This window comes from Schistocerca americana, chromosome X, assembly GCF_021461395.2.
Source record: "Schistocerca americana isolate TAMUIC-IGC-003095 chromosome X, iqSchAmer2.1, whole genome shotgun sequence".
NCBI lineage: Eukaryota > Metazoa > Arthropoda > Insecta > Orthoptera > Acrididae > Schistocerca > Schistocerca americana.
The window spans coordinates 385,282,614-385,299,538 of record NC_060130.1 but is presented as its reverse complement, the minus strand read 5'-3'; the positions used below and the strand labels follow the sequence as shown (position 1 = coordinate 385,299,538).

Here is a 16,925-nt window from a genome sequence, read left to right as displayed (position 1 = left end):
AAGAGTTATTTATTTGTACTATTGCAGTTTTGGCAATGTAACCATTATCAAACGGTATACTGCAAAAACATAAAAAATTAAATAAAAACATGGAGTGTGTGTATATGTAGAAAGGCATTAACATTGTGCCATAGATGTGGCTGTTATATTATGAAAAATGTCTAAAATAACATATTACTCACTCTGTGCTTAAGCACATATCAAAATCTAAAAGTTTTCTGATACTGTAAACGGTGTATGAGAGTAGTGATTTGGTGCAGTTTATGTTGAAAATGTTACCGACAGTAACAGTATATGTAATTTATGCCCTTTTCATGGTGTACATAGCCTTGCTCTCACTTAATGTATACACGTTCTTCAGTTAAAAAACCCAACGTACAGGTATGATGACTACGTATGTGTGTCAGAAGATTTTTAGATTTTTGATGTTAGCTAAAGCCCAGTGTAAGTAATACGTCATTTTTGACATTTTTTCCTAATTTAGCTGCCATTTAAGGCTGTTCTGTATGTACACCCTATGGTTTATTATTGTTTTGCAATATGCCAATTGATAATGGCCACGTGGTCAAAACTTCTATGGTGCAAATAAATAACTGTTATAGCCATGTTACAAAACTTGAGTTTCTTGTCACCAGAATTAGTTTGTAAAGATTTATTTGTGCTTGAAATGTGATGCAAAGGAGAAGTATTATTCACTGCTCAATTTTATTTTATGTGCTGCATATGAGGAAAATGTGTATGCATCTGTTTTCTACCACAGCTATCGTGGATGCATAATTAAATCTGAAATGTTCAGGGAAAAAATGAATACTGACATGTTTATCCTATTCATTAATAAAGCAGCATTCTTCTGGTGAAAAGTCCTGTATGAGAAATAAACAGAGATTATGAGGAAAAGGCAAAGTGTTGAGTTGTGGAAAAGAAAGTAGAATTTGTAAACAGTCATCACTGCTCCTTAGATTACTGTCCCTCTCTCAGCACATCAGCTAAAGATTGTGGGGAATAGTTGTCCTTGTAATCATTGTGTTTTTCGTGGAGCGATATGACAGTTGGCATTCAGTGGTTCATTAGAAACAGCATTGCATTCTTTATTTTATCAGTGCAGAAGTGATTGTAAATTAAAACTTTTGTGGTATGTACAGTTTCCAGATCATTTATGACATTGGATGGGTACATTCATAGCATAGCTATTTAAAGTGAATATTGTCTGAAATGCTTCAGTCAGTAAGGGCATCCTTTTCTTTCTTTTAAGTGAGGTGAGATTAGAAATGATTGAAATTAAGAGTTTATACTCTGTGAGGCCTAGGCTGTGTTGTTGGAAGTATTGCCCAAAACTTCTTATGGCATTTTAGTCCACGTTTTTTGATATCTTTGTTGTTGTTGGATATAAAATGTTCCTTCAGTGTTGTGACTGGAGATTAAAGGTCTTCTATGGAAATGCTTTTGCAAGAAGGAAAATGTAACTTTTCTTGATAATGTGTGTTCTTGCCATAAATTTGTTCTCTCTTTTGTGTAAGATATTATTGAATGTAATAGAGATGAAGTGAACATCACCATACCTATTTGGTAGTACTATGGCGCCAGGATGATCCGCGATACTCATTGACATCGTAAAGTGCTCGGTGGCAGGTGTGAAGAACCAGTATCTCTGTGGTCGTGAAATAAGACATGCAGTGGTATCAGCATCATATTTTATTTACCGGGGACTCGTACAGCTGTCAAAATCAGTGTCTCAGTGGGCCCATGTTGACCTGGGGCGGTGGAGCTCATCTCATTGAAATGGGGAGCAATGCATGGTGGCAACCAGCTTGAAGGCGGCAGGCATGATGGTGGCTGCAGTAGAGGTTTAGCAGAATCCACTTGGTGAGTGCATGGCTACGTCAGGCATCTCACCCACAGCAGAGACTTGTGTGTAACGGTCATCCCACAGTTCTCAATAGGTCAGGTGTGAGGTGTACCCAGACACCAACTGCAAATCTCAGACCCCTTGGAGACACCCAGGAATCAGTTGATGGCAACATGGAGGCCCAAGCTGGAAGGCACCAGTTGAAGCCCTAGCAATACAAGGTCTAAGTGCAGGCCATAGACCAGTGGCTAGTTATAGATGAGGCTGAATGATCCATGTTGGGTCAACAGCTGATGTGAAGCAGTTCTATTTTAGTCTAGAGCAGGCAGTGTTTGTACATGCTCATCCAGGTTTTATTATGACTAGGACGCACTTCTAGCAATTATAGGTACCAAAACAATTGCAGCATGAGGTGAACAGATGCTTCACTACACCAGACTGGTGGCTTAATCGTGTCACTTCAGCTCATTTCTGGCCCGTGCATCAGAACGACGCAGGCAGCTGGCTAGCCGTAGTGCCCACGGGTTGTGAAATCCACTCGGAAGATGTTGGTGCAACAGTAGCTCCTGAATGGAAAAATGCCACATTTTCTGAAACATGATACCATCTGAAAGATGACCCAAATATTTTATGATGTGAGTGCTGTAAAAGGGATGAAAAAACGTCTTTACTTAGAGTTTCACATTTCCTTCTTGTGATGTTGTCCTGGGTCGCAGCATCTTACTCCTTCTTTCTTTTAAAGGTGGAAATGAAGTGCAATCGGGTAGTTGCTGTACATGAGAAGAGTGGGAAAAACCAACACACCCTATATATTTGTTTTTATGCTTTCAGAGTTTTTGTGTGCATTCAGACAGTAGTCACTTCCAGAAGTAGAACTTACATGGAAAATAATTTTGCAGATGGTTCAGTATGTTAAAAAGAAATTGTAGGCTTTATGTCCATTCTCAGACCAAGTTTTGCCTAGTAGACAGTATATATATATAGAATCATAATTTGCTCATCAGCATTTTGATGCAGCATCAATGATATTAAAAAATATATATGATTCATGATATGCTCAGTGTATTTTCTGTCTAGCCTAGTGTTTACTGACTTTGTTCAAGTTTTTTTTGGGTATAAATCCGAGTGCAGTATCTTTATGTGGACTGACTGTTTAATGTAGCATAGACTAGAGGTAGCATATCAGCAAAACTTAAGATTTCACACAGCCACTTCTGGGATTAGTGTTATATTACTTGAGATATAGACAAAGACTGATGAAATGTGGATAGGGATTGCACCTGTTGTACACTGATACAAGAGTGTATTGGCCACTGTTTGTTAGACAGTTGGAAATTGTGTTGGACATGGTCAACAGGCTTCAGGCTGCAGTGGTGTTGGGGCATTCGAGATGATGCTTCAGCACATTTGGAATGCGTAGTGTCGCATGGGATCCCCAATGCCACTGCATAATCAGATATGCACATCCTAACCAGTTGACACTTACCTTATGTTGATTGGGGGAGAGAGGTGGTGTTGTGAATCTCTGGGCAGAATGCAAAAGTGCGTATCAGTCTTACGGCTGTCCCCTGTGGCACGACTGTCACCTGCTGCTGGGTTCAGAGGCCATTCTCGGTTCCTAAGTGCGGCTGGCTGATTTGGTGAAGATGGCTAACCTTGTTTGTGAGGTGGAAGCTGAGCTATTGCTTTGTAGCATTGTTCCCAGCACTGATCGCAGTCCTCTGGTTTGAAGCCAATTGGAAGGCTTAAACCATCAACTTAGACAATTCTGTGACTGTCTTGGATGTCGATTACTCGACCTCCATTATCAGATAGAATAATATAGGACACCCCCTCCCTCCAATGGGTCAGGCACGCACTATATGCTACTAAGGTAGCAGAGTATATGTGGTAAGCACAAGTGGGTTTTGTAGGGTAGAGAAATTCCTCCACAGGCCCGATAAGGTGCATTCTTTGTCCAACAAGGTAGTACTTGTTATGGCAGATCAGAGAAACAGAATGTTAATGTAGCATTAGTTAACAACAGAAGTGTGTATGAAAATGTCCCAGAATTAGTCTCACTTATAAATGATAACAGTGGCCTTGTAATACTAGGGACAGATTTCTGGCTGAAACCAAATTCTAAATTCCAGTTGCAATGTATTTTGTAAAGATTGGCTAAACATTGGTTATTTAGGCATGTTTATAAGAATAAAAAAAAAATGATAAAATCTAGTGAGATTTATGAAGATTTAGAATGTGAAATAACTTGGGTGAAGCTAAGAGTGGATCAGATATGGGCATCGGATGCTTCTGTAGAACCCCTGCCTCTGCAGCAGTAGTGGCGGAACATCTGAGGGGAAACTTGGAGAATATTTCACTTAAATTTCCTGGTCATGTTATAGCTTTAGACAGAGATTTCATCTACCAGCTGTAGACTGGCAGACTTGGGTGATTAGGGCAGTTGTAAGGACAGACAATCATTTACCTTATCTGAAAAGTATCTTCAGAAATTTATCAGAGAAGAAACTCATTAAGATAACATCTTACACCTGCTGATGACAAACAGTTGTAAGGACAGACAATCATTTACCTTATCTGAAAAGTATCTTCAGAAATTTATCAGAGAAGAAACTCATTAAGATAACATCTTACACCTGCTGATGACAAACAGATCTGTTCTTTTCGACAGAGCATACAACAAGGAATCTGTGATCTCAAGGCCATAATAGTATCACTGAATGCAGCTCTAAAACTTTCCTTTTCATAATATCGTTACATTCCACCCTGGATTTTCCATTGTTTGATATACATGGAAAGGCAAGAAGATCCTTCTGTTTACCAAGAATGACAAGAGACAGATTTCAGATTACCTGACAGGTCAGTGTGAGAATTTCATCTCCGGCACTGACGATGTTGAATAACAGTGGACAATGTTTAAGAGCATTATACAATACACTTCAGACAGGTATGTGCTGAGCAAAAGTGTGAGGGATGGAAAGACCACCATGGTTTGATAACCATGTTAGAAAGCTGCTAAAAAAGCAGAGAGAGATTCACTTCAAATTAAAATGCAGCCAAAGCCTCACAGACAGACAAACAAACAAACAAAAAATGAAGTCAATAACATAATGAAAGCCACACATGAAGCTCCCACTGAATTTGAAATTAAAATCCTATCTACCAAATTTACAGGAAATTGCAAGAAGTTTTAGTCTAATGTTGAATCAGTAAATAAATAAACACCATCTGTCCAAACACTCTGTGACCACAATGGTATTTAAACAGAGGATGACAGGAATGCAGAGGATCGACGCTTGGTGCAGGGAGTGGCAGTTGACTCTCAACATAAAAAAATTTAACATATTGCAAATACATAGACATAGAAAGATCCTTTGTTGTGTGATTACATGATTGGAGAACAATCACTTAAAGTAGTTACTTCCATAAAATGTCTAACAGTATGTGTACAGGCGATTTGAACAGGAACGACCACATAAAATTAGTCACAAGTAAGATGGATGCCATAATTGAGATTCATTGGAAAAATCCTCTTGAAATACAGTCCCCCACCAGAGGAAGTGGCTTACAAAACACTCGTTTGACTGATACTGAATATTACTCATAAGTCTGGGATATGTACCAAGAGATAGAGAAAATAGAGGAGATATAAAGAAGAGCAGCCCCTTTTGCTACAGGACCTTTGCTGTGTCTGACAGGCTTATCACCCCAACCCCAATAGGAGGATGCTGGTTCTTACCCCCACAGTATCTCTTTCCAAATAGTAAGTAATAAGTGTACCAAATTTGGTTGACATCAATTGAGGGGTTTAGGAAGAGCTCTCTACCCACGGCTTTGCCGACATATGCATGTCACATATATTCAACATATTTCACACAAATTCAACATATTTCACACAAATTTGCCCATGTAGTTCACTTGTATCTCTAGCAAATTTCTCCCTGGAAATTTTTTTTCTCATGGAGCTTAGTGTTTGACATCATATCTGCTGCACTATGTGTTGTACAACGATATATTTTTGCAGATACATTAAATGGTGTATGTGAATACTGTCTGCAAAATGCATTGCGAACAGAATTATTAATAAAGAAGTAATACATTATAAAGTAATTCCTGTTGTGACAGGTTGCTGTATGAACAGGGGAAAATGTCGTAAGCGATAAACTTTTTTCATCACATCATTTTGTGTTGAGTGTCAGCGAGAAAGTGTCTCATAAAGGTTTGAAAATATGTATAAATTTGTTTGGAATTCACTAAGTGCCGTCATCCTCAAATACTGGATGAATTTTCGTGTCATGAGCTATGCTGCTTTTTCACATGTATCCTTGCCCCTTTGAGAGGTAGGTTGTTCCCTCCCTCCCCCCACTCCCCGCTCACAGTGGCTCTTTCCAGGCAGTAAGTGATCTGTGATATGTGTACTAAATGTGATTTAAATCACTAAAGTTGTTTTGTAAGATATGTGGAACATAAATACGTGCACTTTTATAATATGAGGTAGGTTCCATAAGTTTCCATCCTGACCTTAAATACCAGCGAGAATGTTCAGTAGATGGACACATGAATTGCAGCCAGCTACTAGTTTCCATCGAATGGTGACACTCATTCAAGTAAAACGTTGTGTGCTTCAATGGATCAAATCGAGTAACGTGCAGTGATAAAAGTTCCTGACTTTGCTTGCACCAGCTGAAATAAAAGTCCATTTGGATGGTGTTTATGGTGATGTTTTCCCTTCATTTTCCACAGTAAAGGAATGGTCTAAACAGTTTAGTCTAGGCGGAGAGAGCATTGATGATGATCTACATGTTGCTTGACCTGTTGAATTGGTGATTGAGGAAACCATCGCAATTGTTGAAAGTGAAGTTGTGAGTGACAGGCAGTTGAAACTCAAGGAAATAGTTGCAAGGTTAGGGTTATCTAAAACAACCTTTCCCAGATCATGGGTGATCATTTGCACATGAAAAAGGTCAGTGCACAGTGGGTGCCCAGACTTCTCTCTGCAGTGCAGAAGGAGCAGTGCGTCACTTGTTAAACCAAGTTTTTGGAGCTTTGAAGTGGCAACCAGAAAGAAGACTGGAATCCATTGTTACAGGGGATGAAACTACATTTCTTTATTATGATCCTACGTCGAAAAAAAGACACTCTCGAATGGCGTAAATCAGGTGAAGCTCCACCAAGAAAGGCAAAGGTCACTAAGTCCACAAAGGAGTTCATGGCAACAATCTTCTGGGATTCCAGAGGAATTCTCGTAGTTGATTTCAAAGAAAGGAATGCCACTGTGAATGCATAAAACTAAGCTTCACTTCTGCACAAATTACCTGACTCCATCAGACTAAAAAGGCAAGGAAGGTTGTGTCACATGATGTTAATCCTCTCCATGACAATGTGCTGGTGCACGTGGTGGAAATTGCTAAGGCTGCAGTAAAGGAATGTGGCTTCCAGGAGATCGACCACACACCCTGTAGTCCAGATCAAGCCTCAAGTGACTAATATCTCTTCTCCAAAAAGAAGAAAGCTCTTAGAAGAAAGAAAGAAGATGAAGTAGTGAAAGCTGCTGTAATGGGACAGTTTGCCAATAAAGAATCCGATTACATTTTTAAAAGTCATAGAGTTGTTAATTCCATTAATTCACAGGTGTGAAAAGTGTATTGAAGTAAAGTGTGATTAAATTGAAAAATATCATCATTATTTTATTTTTACAACTTTAAAAATGTGGTCAGGCCATGAACTCTTGGAACTTACCTCGTGTGTGGATGTTGTAGGCTCAGAACGAAGTTGCACATATGTGGGACCATCTATAGATCGTTCGTGAAGACACACAAGTTGTCGTCTTGATTGTTAATAAGAAATACAAGTTATTTGTGTATCAGTGAAAGCAAACACCAATGGAAATTTGAAAGTTATTGGTTCTGCAAGTTGTGAAGTATGTGCTGTAATTTGATTATATTTTTAAAAAAGTTTTTTGTATCACCAGAAGTTATGCAGAGTTTATGAACCTACAGCAGTGAGTGATGGAAAGGTTAGACAATGATGTTGATTTTAAAAGTGTTGGAAAGCTGAGCGGCAGGTCCATTATTCAGACCAATGAAATTTTTCAACAAGTCGACCAACAACCATATGATCAGTGATTGATGGAGGTACTCAGGCTGATGACTTTCCTCATGTTATATGTACCAAAAGTAATACAGTTGTCATGAAAAACTCGGGTACCACAAATAATGTGTAAGGTAGATACTAGAAGTACTATAGATTGTATGCAAAAAAAAAAAGAGGAAATTTGTGGTAAGGTCTTATGGGACCAAACTGCTGAGGTCATAGTCCCTAAGCTTACACACCACTTAGTCTAGCTTACACGAAGTACAACACACGCACCTATGCCCGAGGGAGGACTCGAACCTCTGATGGGGGAAGCTGCGTGGACCGTGACGAGGCATGTAGAGCAAAGAATGTCTAATAGAGGAGTGGATCTTGACTGTTGTTGGCAAAATGCAAAAGATTTTCTTTACTGCATTGTTATGGGTGAAAAGATGTGGATGTCCTACACCAAAGCAGAATCAAAACAGCCCAATGTAGCAATGTAATTCAGTTCAACTTCGCCAAAGTGGTTAAATTCCCAAGCAGAGACTGTCATGCAGTGGGGTTGAAGGAGGTAGTGCATTATTACGAAAAGTGCTTAGAAGTGAACAGCAATCATGTGGAACACTGAAGTAGGTTTTTAGGAAACTAAAACCAACAATAAAAGACTTTCAATAACAAGTATATATTTTGTATTACTCGCACTTTTTGAAAATACCTCATAGTATTTCAGATATTAACTGCATGGCGAAAACTTCTGCATTATATAACACAGGTTTGCATTCTGGTGGTTGAAGTTGGATTAATTTGTGTGCTCATATCCCCGAGGCTGCCACTATCCCTCACAAAGGACAGAAACTACTTAAAATTTATGAAACGCGAAGGAAAAATTTGTAAGAATTGCGTACACTAAAGAATAGTGAGCTGAAATTGTGCAGGTGCACTTAAACTATTTACAAAAACTGTTTCTCTAATGAGAAAAAAATTTGATAAGGGTCTCTAAATACTAACTGAACTTCGTGCATAAGTTTATTCTCAAGGTTCTTATCTACACAAGGACTAATGAATTTTAATCTCCCGCCCATTTCCTCCCCTCACCTCATTTGGAGAAACTTTTGTCATTGGAGCTAGTGGTACTCCAGGTGACAGAAGTGATTTATTGATCTTATCAGTGCAATTTAAGTTATGTACAAGAAAGTGTAAGACAGTGTTAAAGGTTGATGGGATGATGTGTTAATGGTAAATCAGTTTGACCCTTGTCTGGCCAGGCATACAGAGAACATTCAGAAATAACTGTACTTCCTGGATATAATTTTCTTGATAGCATACATGATCAGAGATTACTATGTACAGTACCACAGTTATGATCTATTTAAATGTCATTAGTACAATTCTGTTCAATCTGTGTATGTAAAATTATAGGTCAGCCGCATTGAAAAGGTTGGAGGAGCCTCCAGTAGGGGTGAAAATTCCTATGGAATAGAAGTTTTCTGCAAAGATATGAGGAATTTGAGGTTTGCCCACAAACAGGTAAGTTCCAAGCAATATTGCACTGGATGACTAAATCATTAATTTTAATGCCTTTTACTTGCCATGATGCTGTTTTCCTCACAATGCTGCTTGTAATAATTTTTGCTTAAACAAAGTGTATGCACATAAATTCATAACAAAACTCACACATGTTGTGCCTGGTAGATGGAAAATGTGCATGATGCCTCGGAGGATTTAGTGGAAGCTTAAGTCCCTCTTTGGCCCACTAAATGTAGGTTTTCCATTGTTTTCCTGAATCAGTTGGGGAAAATGCTAGGATAATCCTTTGTAAAGGACATGACCCAATTCCTCGCCATGTTTGATGTATTTGAGCTTGTGTGCACAGTCTCAATAACTTAATCATTGACTTATACAGTAATGTTGCTTCCTTTCTTTCTGCCAAAGGATTTAAATTGCTATATTAAATATATTATTTTCAAATATGAGAACATCCAATTTTGAATCCCTTATGTAATCACATTATCATTGGTTTCTGTTGACAGGTCATTTACATTCAAAACATTTGATTTTTTTCCATTTTTGTAACCCTATAGAAGATACATTGTTCTGTGGAATAAAGATAGGGACAGTAGCTTGAGTATGCCATTTAATTGATATAAAGATTGTTTACTTATTGAGAAAATTTTCTGTTTCTCAGTTGGTATTGGGAGTTCTTCGCACTTTCATTCATTTATAGAGGTTATAATGTATTAATAACATTTATTAGCATCTGTTTAGTTAATCACTTCTCATGTAAAAATAATGTTGACTGACAGTGTTCATAAATAGAAAATGAAGTAACATCTTTATTTAATGAAATAATTTTTATACATATGTTCCAGCAGAGCTGCAATTTATTTTTTATCATGTTATTTTTCCCCTTCTAGAAATGTGCATAGCTCATTTTCAAGCAGTACCTGCATGAAATATAAAATCTAACAATTATAAATATACCTTTGTTTATTATATGGACACTATTCATTTAGGTTTACAAGCTCTTTTTAACATTATATTGCTTTATATAATTTATGCAGTAATTGTCCAATGTAATATTGTTAATCTAGTTTTATGTCAAAGATATAGTTAGGTATTGCATTTTATCATCAGTTATGAACAGGCTATTTTTACTGAATGTAAATGGTAGGGCTGTCTTTAATTCTGAATTGTCTAATCACTGAAAAGAATTTTGTCATAGGTTAAGCCTGGGATTAAGTAGCATTAGTAAAGATACAGGCAGTACCTTGCCATTGAGCAGTGACAAGTATGTCACCATCTGGTGTGAAACCAAAACTTTATAATGCTCTTCCAGATCAAGACAGGTTTTTAGTGGTGTATGTTAGTGGGAACACAGAGACACTGGATATATGTCCTTCACAGTGAACACACATCATCTGTCGTTGTTTATGCCATTTTTGTGTTCTACCAAACCTGGAACTGTAAACAGAAACAACTTTAATGCACTCTGGTGGCTGTTGTACATGTCACAGAGATCAGAGACGCTTACCATTTACATACCCACCGAAAATGTGCACATATACGAAGTTACAAGGAAATTTGACCATATCTTCTCAGTACCTCACTTTTTTGGTCAGGCAGTGTCTTTGCCATTATAAAGTGTCAAATACTCAACTTTAGTCTTCTTTGCGTACAAGTCCCTTTTTCTATTAATAAAAAAGTTTGTCACTCCAGAACACAATTCACACTTGAAAGGTGGGATGGCATTATTTTAGGCTCACGATATGAATGTGAAAGGAGTTCATCTCTATTATTTTAATCTTCACACAAATGCTGAGTCATTTATATTGGTATCTGGCATTTAATGTCAACCATGAAGAACAGATTGTTACCATATTTTCTACAGCCAGCCATAAAAATTCCCATTCCTAAGTCTAGGAAAATGATAACCACCCCTTCTTGGCCAGTAGGTTACTTTAGAATTGTACAAGCCTTTATATATTACATTTATGTTGAACCTGCCCATAAAGCCAGCCGGTATTGCCGAGCAGTTCTAGGCGCTTCAGTCTGGAACCGTGTGACCGCTACGGTCGCAGGTTCGAATCCTGCCTCGGGCATGGATGTGTGTGATGTCCTTAGGTTCCACATCTACATCTACATACATACTCCGCAATCCACCATACGGTGCGTGGCGGAGGGTACCTTGTACCACAACTAGCATCTTCTCTCCCTGTTCCACTCCCAAACAGAACGAGGGAAAAATGACTGCCTATATGCCTCTGTACGAGCCCTAATCTCGCTTATCGAATCTTTGTGGTCTTTCCACGAAACATAAGTTGGCGGCAGTAAAACTGTACTGCAGTCAGCCTCAAATGCTGGTTCTCTAAATTTCCTCAGTAGCGATTCACGAAAAGAACGCCTCTTTTCCTCCAGAGACTCCCACCTGAGTTACTGAAGCATTTCTGTAACACTTGTGTGATGATCAAACCTACCAGTAACAAATCTAACAGCCCGCCTCAGAATTGCTTCTATGTCCTCCCTCAATGTGACCTGATAGGGATCCCAAACACTCGAGTAGTACTCAAGAATAGGTCGCATTAGTGTTTTATAAGTGGTCTCCTTTACAAATGAACCACATCTTCCCAAAATTCTACCAATGAACCGAAGACGACTATCCGACTTCCCCACAACTGCCATTACATGCTTGTCCCACTTCATATCGCTCTGCAATGTTATGCCCAAATATTTAATAGACGTGACTGTGTCAAGCGCTACACTACTAATGGAGTATTCAAACATTACGGGATTCTTTTTCCTATTCATCTGCATTAATTTACATTTATCTATGTGTAGACTTAGCTGCCATTCTTCACACCAATCACAAATCCTGTCCAAGTCATCTTGTATCCTCCTACAGTCACTCAACGATGACACCTTCCCATACACCACAGCATCATCAGCAAACAGCCGCACAGGCTAGTTAGGTTTAAGTACTTGGGGAATGATGACCTCAGATGTTAAGTCTTATAGTGCTCAGAGCCATTTGAACCTGCCCGTAAACAACATTTCTGTGTCATACATTATGTCTAATCTTCTATATATGTACAGGTTTCATTTTTTACACAGACCATTAAGTTACAAGTGTTACACTACTGCCATCTAATGCCTTTGCTTTCAACATCATAATATATGTGTAAGTAGCTAATGTTTCTTGTAGCCCATTTTGTGTTAATAATAATACATGCACCCTCCCCCTCCCCACTCCACCTTTGTGCTCATATTAAATTCTTGCAGAAGTTCTTTTGCTAGTAACATACCATAAACAGAAACAAGTTATTGGAAAATTATTAATCAGTTAATACAAATATTTTGTGTTGTTTGATCAAACTTTTGTTGGGAAGATAGGCATGGTGAGTATTAACAAAAAGTACAATACACAAGTATAAAATTTGTCATTATTGACCTGGAGCTCGTGCCCAGTTCTTAAGTTTTAGGAAGTATTCCTGTCACCTTTACAAAGTTACAAACATGTATAGAATGCTTTATATGTACATTAAATAAGCTGTTCAGGTGTTTCAGATACGTAATTACTGCACAATCAATCAATAAAGGACAGCATACTGATGGGTGTGTTAACTAATACGAACTGGTGTCAAGTAATTAACATAAACTGTTGTGAGGCTGCATTAATATCTATACTTTCTTCCAATTTTACTACATTTGCAAACAGTTCGTGATGTTCAAGTATAGTTACAGTGCAGTACATAGCAACAATAGTCTTTTAACCCGCCATTTCACAGTACCCGAATTGCACATCTGAGTGACAGTGTGTTGGTGTCACGTATAAGATGGACAAAAAGGAAGCACAAATTTGTGGCAGGTAAAGCTTTTGCCAATAAACAAAAAAGAAGTCAAAGAATATATTCAATGTTCATAAAAATATAGATATACAAATGAAGATCCCCATTTTATAATATTCTTCTTTGTTGTAAACTGCACCATATTGCAGAGAATTGAACCAATATGTCAACCACATCTAATACTGTAATATAATATTGGACCAGCATTTTACAGTATTGCATGGGTAAACATTTATCAAGATAGTGACACACAAAGAAAAGGAGAGAAATATTTATTGGTAGCATAGGTCAGTATTTTAAAACTGCCTTTGCTCTTGCAATATGTATGGAAAAGCATTAAAGGACATAATGGTAAATCACTAAGGGAATAATCATCTCGTTAGGGGAAAAAAAAAAACTGTACATAGAAAGCAAAACAAACTGTGACCCAAATTTTCAAAGGCACTTTCAAAAGTGAAAAAGATTGACACTGTCATGGGAAAAGCAAAGTAGATCTCAAACCATTGATATATTGCAAACTTACTTAATATAAAGACCTCTGCGAAGTTGTCAGTGGTACCATAGTAATCAAAGTCAAGTAGGACACAACTGAATGCCTCTGGCTGAATTCAACAGAAACGTCAGATGAAACGTGTGTGTGAATTTCAGATACCTTGTCGGAATGTAGTGGGATGACGATGTCAATATCTGCCAATATTTCGATAGTTGACCACCCTGTCATTTTCAAGACAAAACTGCACTGAGTAATTTCTTTGAAAGTGAATTTAATGCCTCTGTTTGGATATCAATTCTGGGAAAATAAATCATCAGTACACCGATCCTCCACAGTCCTGACAGTCTGACCCATATGTCGAGGCACAGCTGCAAGGATCACTACAGACACCTGTCTTACATAAACACGATTATCCATGACAGAGCCGAAAAGGACTCGAATCTTAGATGGAGGTCAGAAAACACATTTCACATCATATTTCCTCAAAATATGATCAATCTTGTTGAACTTACTGCTTGTATAAGGCAGAAAGGCTGTAGCCCTTAGTGCCAACTCGGTTACCATCACCACTCACCCAGTGCGTGGTATCTTTCTGATGAAAGGTGACATGTTAATGGTTTAACTCAACTGACGAACTGTCGGGGCCTGATGTGATGTGGCCCTATGAACCCAGGTGCAAAGTACCCCTTCACATTGAGCCAGATTGTGACAACTGTCAGTACTAGTAGGCTTCCTCTAACCAGCATGGCTCAATGAACCATCAGCCTTCCTCCTGACTGACGCATCAAGGGAGGGAAGGCAACCACCCTTTCCCACCTTCATCGTTAAATGAATATTCAGTTGAATTGAATTCAAATGTTCTAAAAAGCCATTTAGATTCTCACTGCCATGAGACCTAACAACAAAAGTATCGTATCCATATCTGCAAAAAAACATACAGGTTTCAAAGCTGCTGGACACCAAGGCACGTTCTTCAAAGTCTTTCATAAACAAATTTGCAATAATGGGTGACAACGGGCTTCCCATCAAAACTCCATCTGTCTACCCGTAGTACTGGTCATTGAATAAAAAGTAAGTGGAAGTACACAAATCATAATAGGTTCATTAATTCAACACCAAACCTAACCTCGATTAACTGTAATGAACGAGACAGAGGAACAAGAGTGTGTGTGAGGGACCCCATCAGACATTACTAGAATATCAGTCATTCAAACACATTCCCTCTATTCAACATAAATCTGCCTAGTTCTTTAAATGATGCTAACACTTGTCAACTAGTGGGCTCAACAGAGTAGCAAGGTATTTTGCTACATGATACGTCAGAGCACCAATGGTACTCAGAATTGGATGAAGAGGAACTCCTTCTTTGTGTATCTTGAGAAGGCCATTTAACCTTGGGGGAACAGCATAATAAGTATTAAAACTCTTAATTGTCTCCTGTGACATGGAACTTCTCTTCAGGAAGTTGTTAGTCTTTCTCTCAACATTTTTGTGAGATGAGAACGAGTCCTGTAGTACACCAAATTGGATTGTAAACACTGCATCTTTTGAATGTGATCCTGCTTTTCCAGAAAATCTATAGCATTGCCTGTGATCATGGGTAAAATACCAATCTCTGCAACAACTCTAAGTGAATATGAAGCAGCCCACTGTGCTGCTGCTTATGTTACTCTTGGATGGACATGCCACATTCAGCACACAACATGCCTCCCTCCTAGCCTACTCTGAAGTCTCAGGAGGTAGTTTAAAAACAGCCTGTTCGATAAAAGTAATAAAAATCAACCACTGGGAAATGCTTGGATGCCGGTGCAAAATTTAAACCTTTCCCTAGCGTGGATAAAACTGCACAATCAAAAGCTTTCTCAGTGAGATTTATCACAGAACATGACTCCAAGCCATGGCAACATTCGGATTTCACCAAATGCCAGGCATTTCAGAATGAAATTCCCAGTCAGACTGCGAGCATGAAGCAGTGCCCAGCCAGGGTGCTCACTTGTCGAAGTATCGGTGGTTGTCGACAACTTCATCCAGCTGAATTCCTACAAGTTATTTGAACATGGTACATTCTGCATGAAACTTGGGTCTCAAATATGTGTGGATTATTTAACAGCAGTTTTCAGTGATTGCCAGTACCAGAAGAATCGTACAAAACTCTACTCCCAACAACAGGCACCTCAATTTTATTGACCCCAGTGACTGAGCAAAAGATATTAAAATTCTTTAGAGCCACAAAATCGTCTTACTTACACGTGGAGTTGAGGGTATCCTAGATTATTTAAAAAAAATGTTTCTGTTGAAATTGTGACAAAAAGTTCAGTAAGTAGTATGTTTTTCAAAGAAATATTAAAGACCTCGAAGGTAATTCTGCTTTTCAAGAAAGTGAGCAGTCTTAATATAAATAGTAACTGTCCTATTTTGATACTGCAAGCTATATCTAAGATAATTGAAAAGGTCATCTGGCATGAAAAACAGCCTTTGTGACCAAACCTATTTGGATTTTGTTAAAACAGGATTGTTAATGGTGCACTTTCCAGTTTCACAGACCAAAATCTTAAATCATTCAGTCAAAAGGAGTTCTCTGCTGGACTTTTCATTGACCTAAGTAAGGCTTTTGATATTAATCTCTCTCTATTTCTAAAGCAGTTAGGATCAGATGGCACTGGATGTGGTGCAGATTGGCGGTTCCAATTATTTAACAAACTCCTAATGAGCTGAGGATTCTGAAAATGCTCAATGCTGGGCTCTCTCCTTTTCATACTGTTTCATCAGTGATCTTCCACTAAACCTCACGGATACTTCTCTTTTTTGTCAGCAGATGTCAACACAAGTATGCTCATAAAATCCGACTCATCTCTGCAGTTGATATAAAAGATTGACACCAATTGATAGACTCCTTTCCTAGCTACACAAGAATAAACTGTTGGTAAAATAAAGTAAAAGAAGTCATGAGCTCTCCTATCCATTCATGCAACACTTAATTGGTGGCAAAGAAACTGAATGAGTTAGAGAGACAAATTTTTTGGGAGTGCAGGTTGATTGTACAACTTCACTTTGATCACTACAGAAAGGAACTACTGGAAAAAAAGTAGAGTAATGTTGGGGGGAGGGGGGGGGGGGGTGGTATGTATTCAGAATCCTCAGTCAGTAAAGTAATGTAAATACTGAAAAA

General features: G+C 38.3%; 1 protein-coding gene across 2 annotated transcripts in view; it reads left to right on the top strand.

The window, feature by feature from the left end:
* Window positions 1-16,925, top strand: part of LOC124555567 (myotubularin-related protein 2) — a 182,921-nt gene that overhangs the window by 37,931 nt on the left and 128,065 nt on the right. For both annotated transcript variants that reach the window (XM_047129526.1, XM_047129525.1), the window contains one exon: window positions 9,341-9,448. In XM_047129526.1, the coding sequence (XP_046985482.1) occupies window positions 9,341-9,448 (108 nt within the window). The remainder of the gene's footprint in view (window positions 1-9,340; window positions 9,449-16,925) is intronic.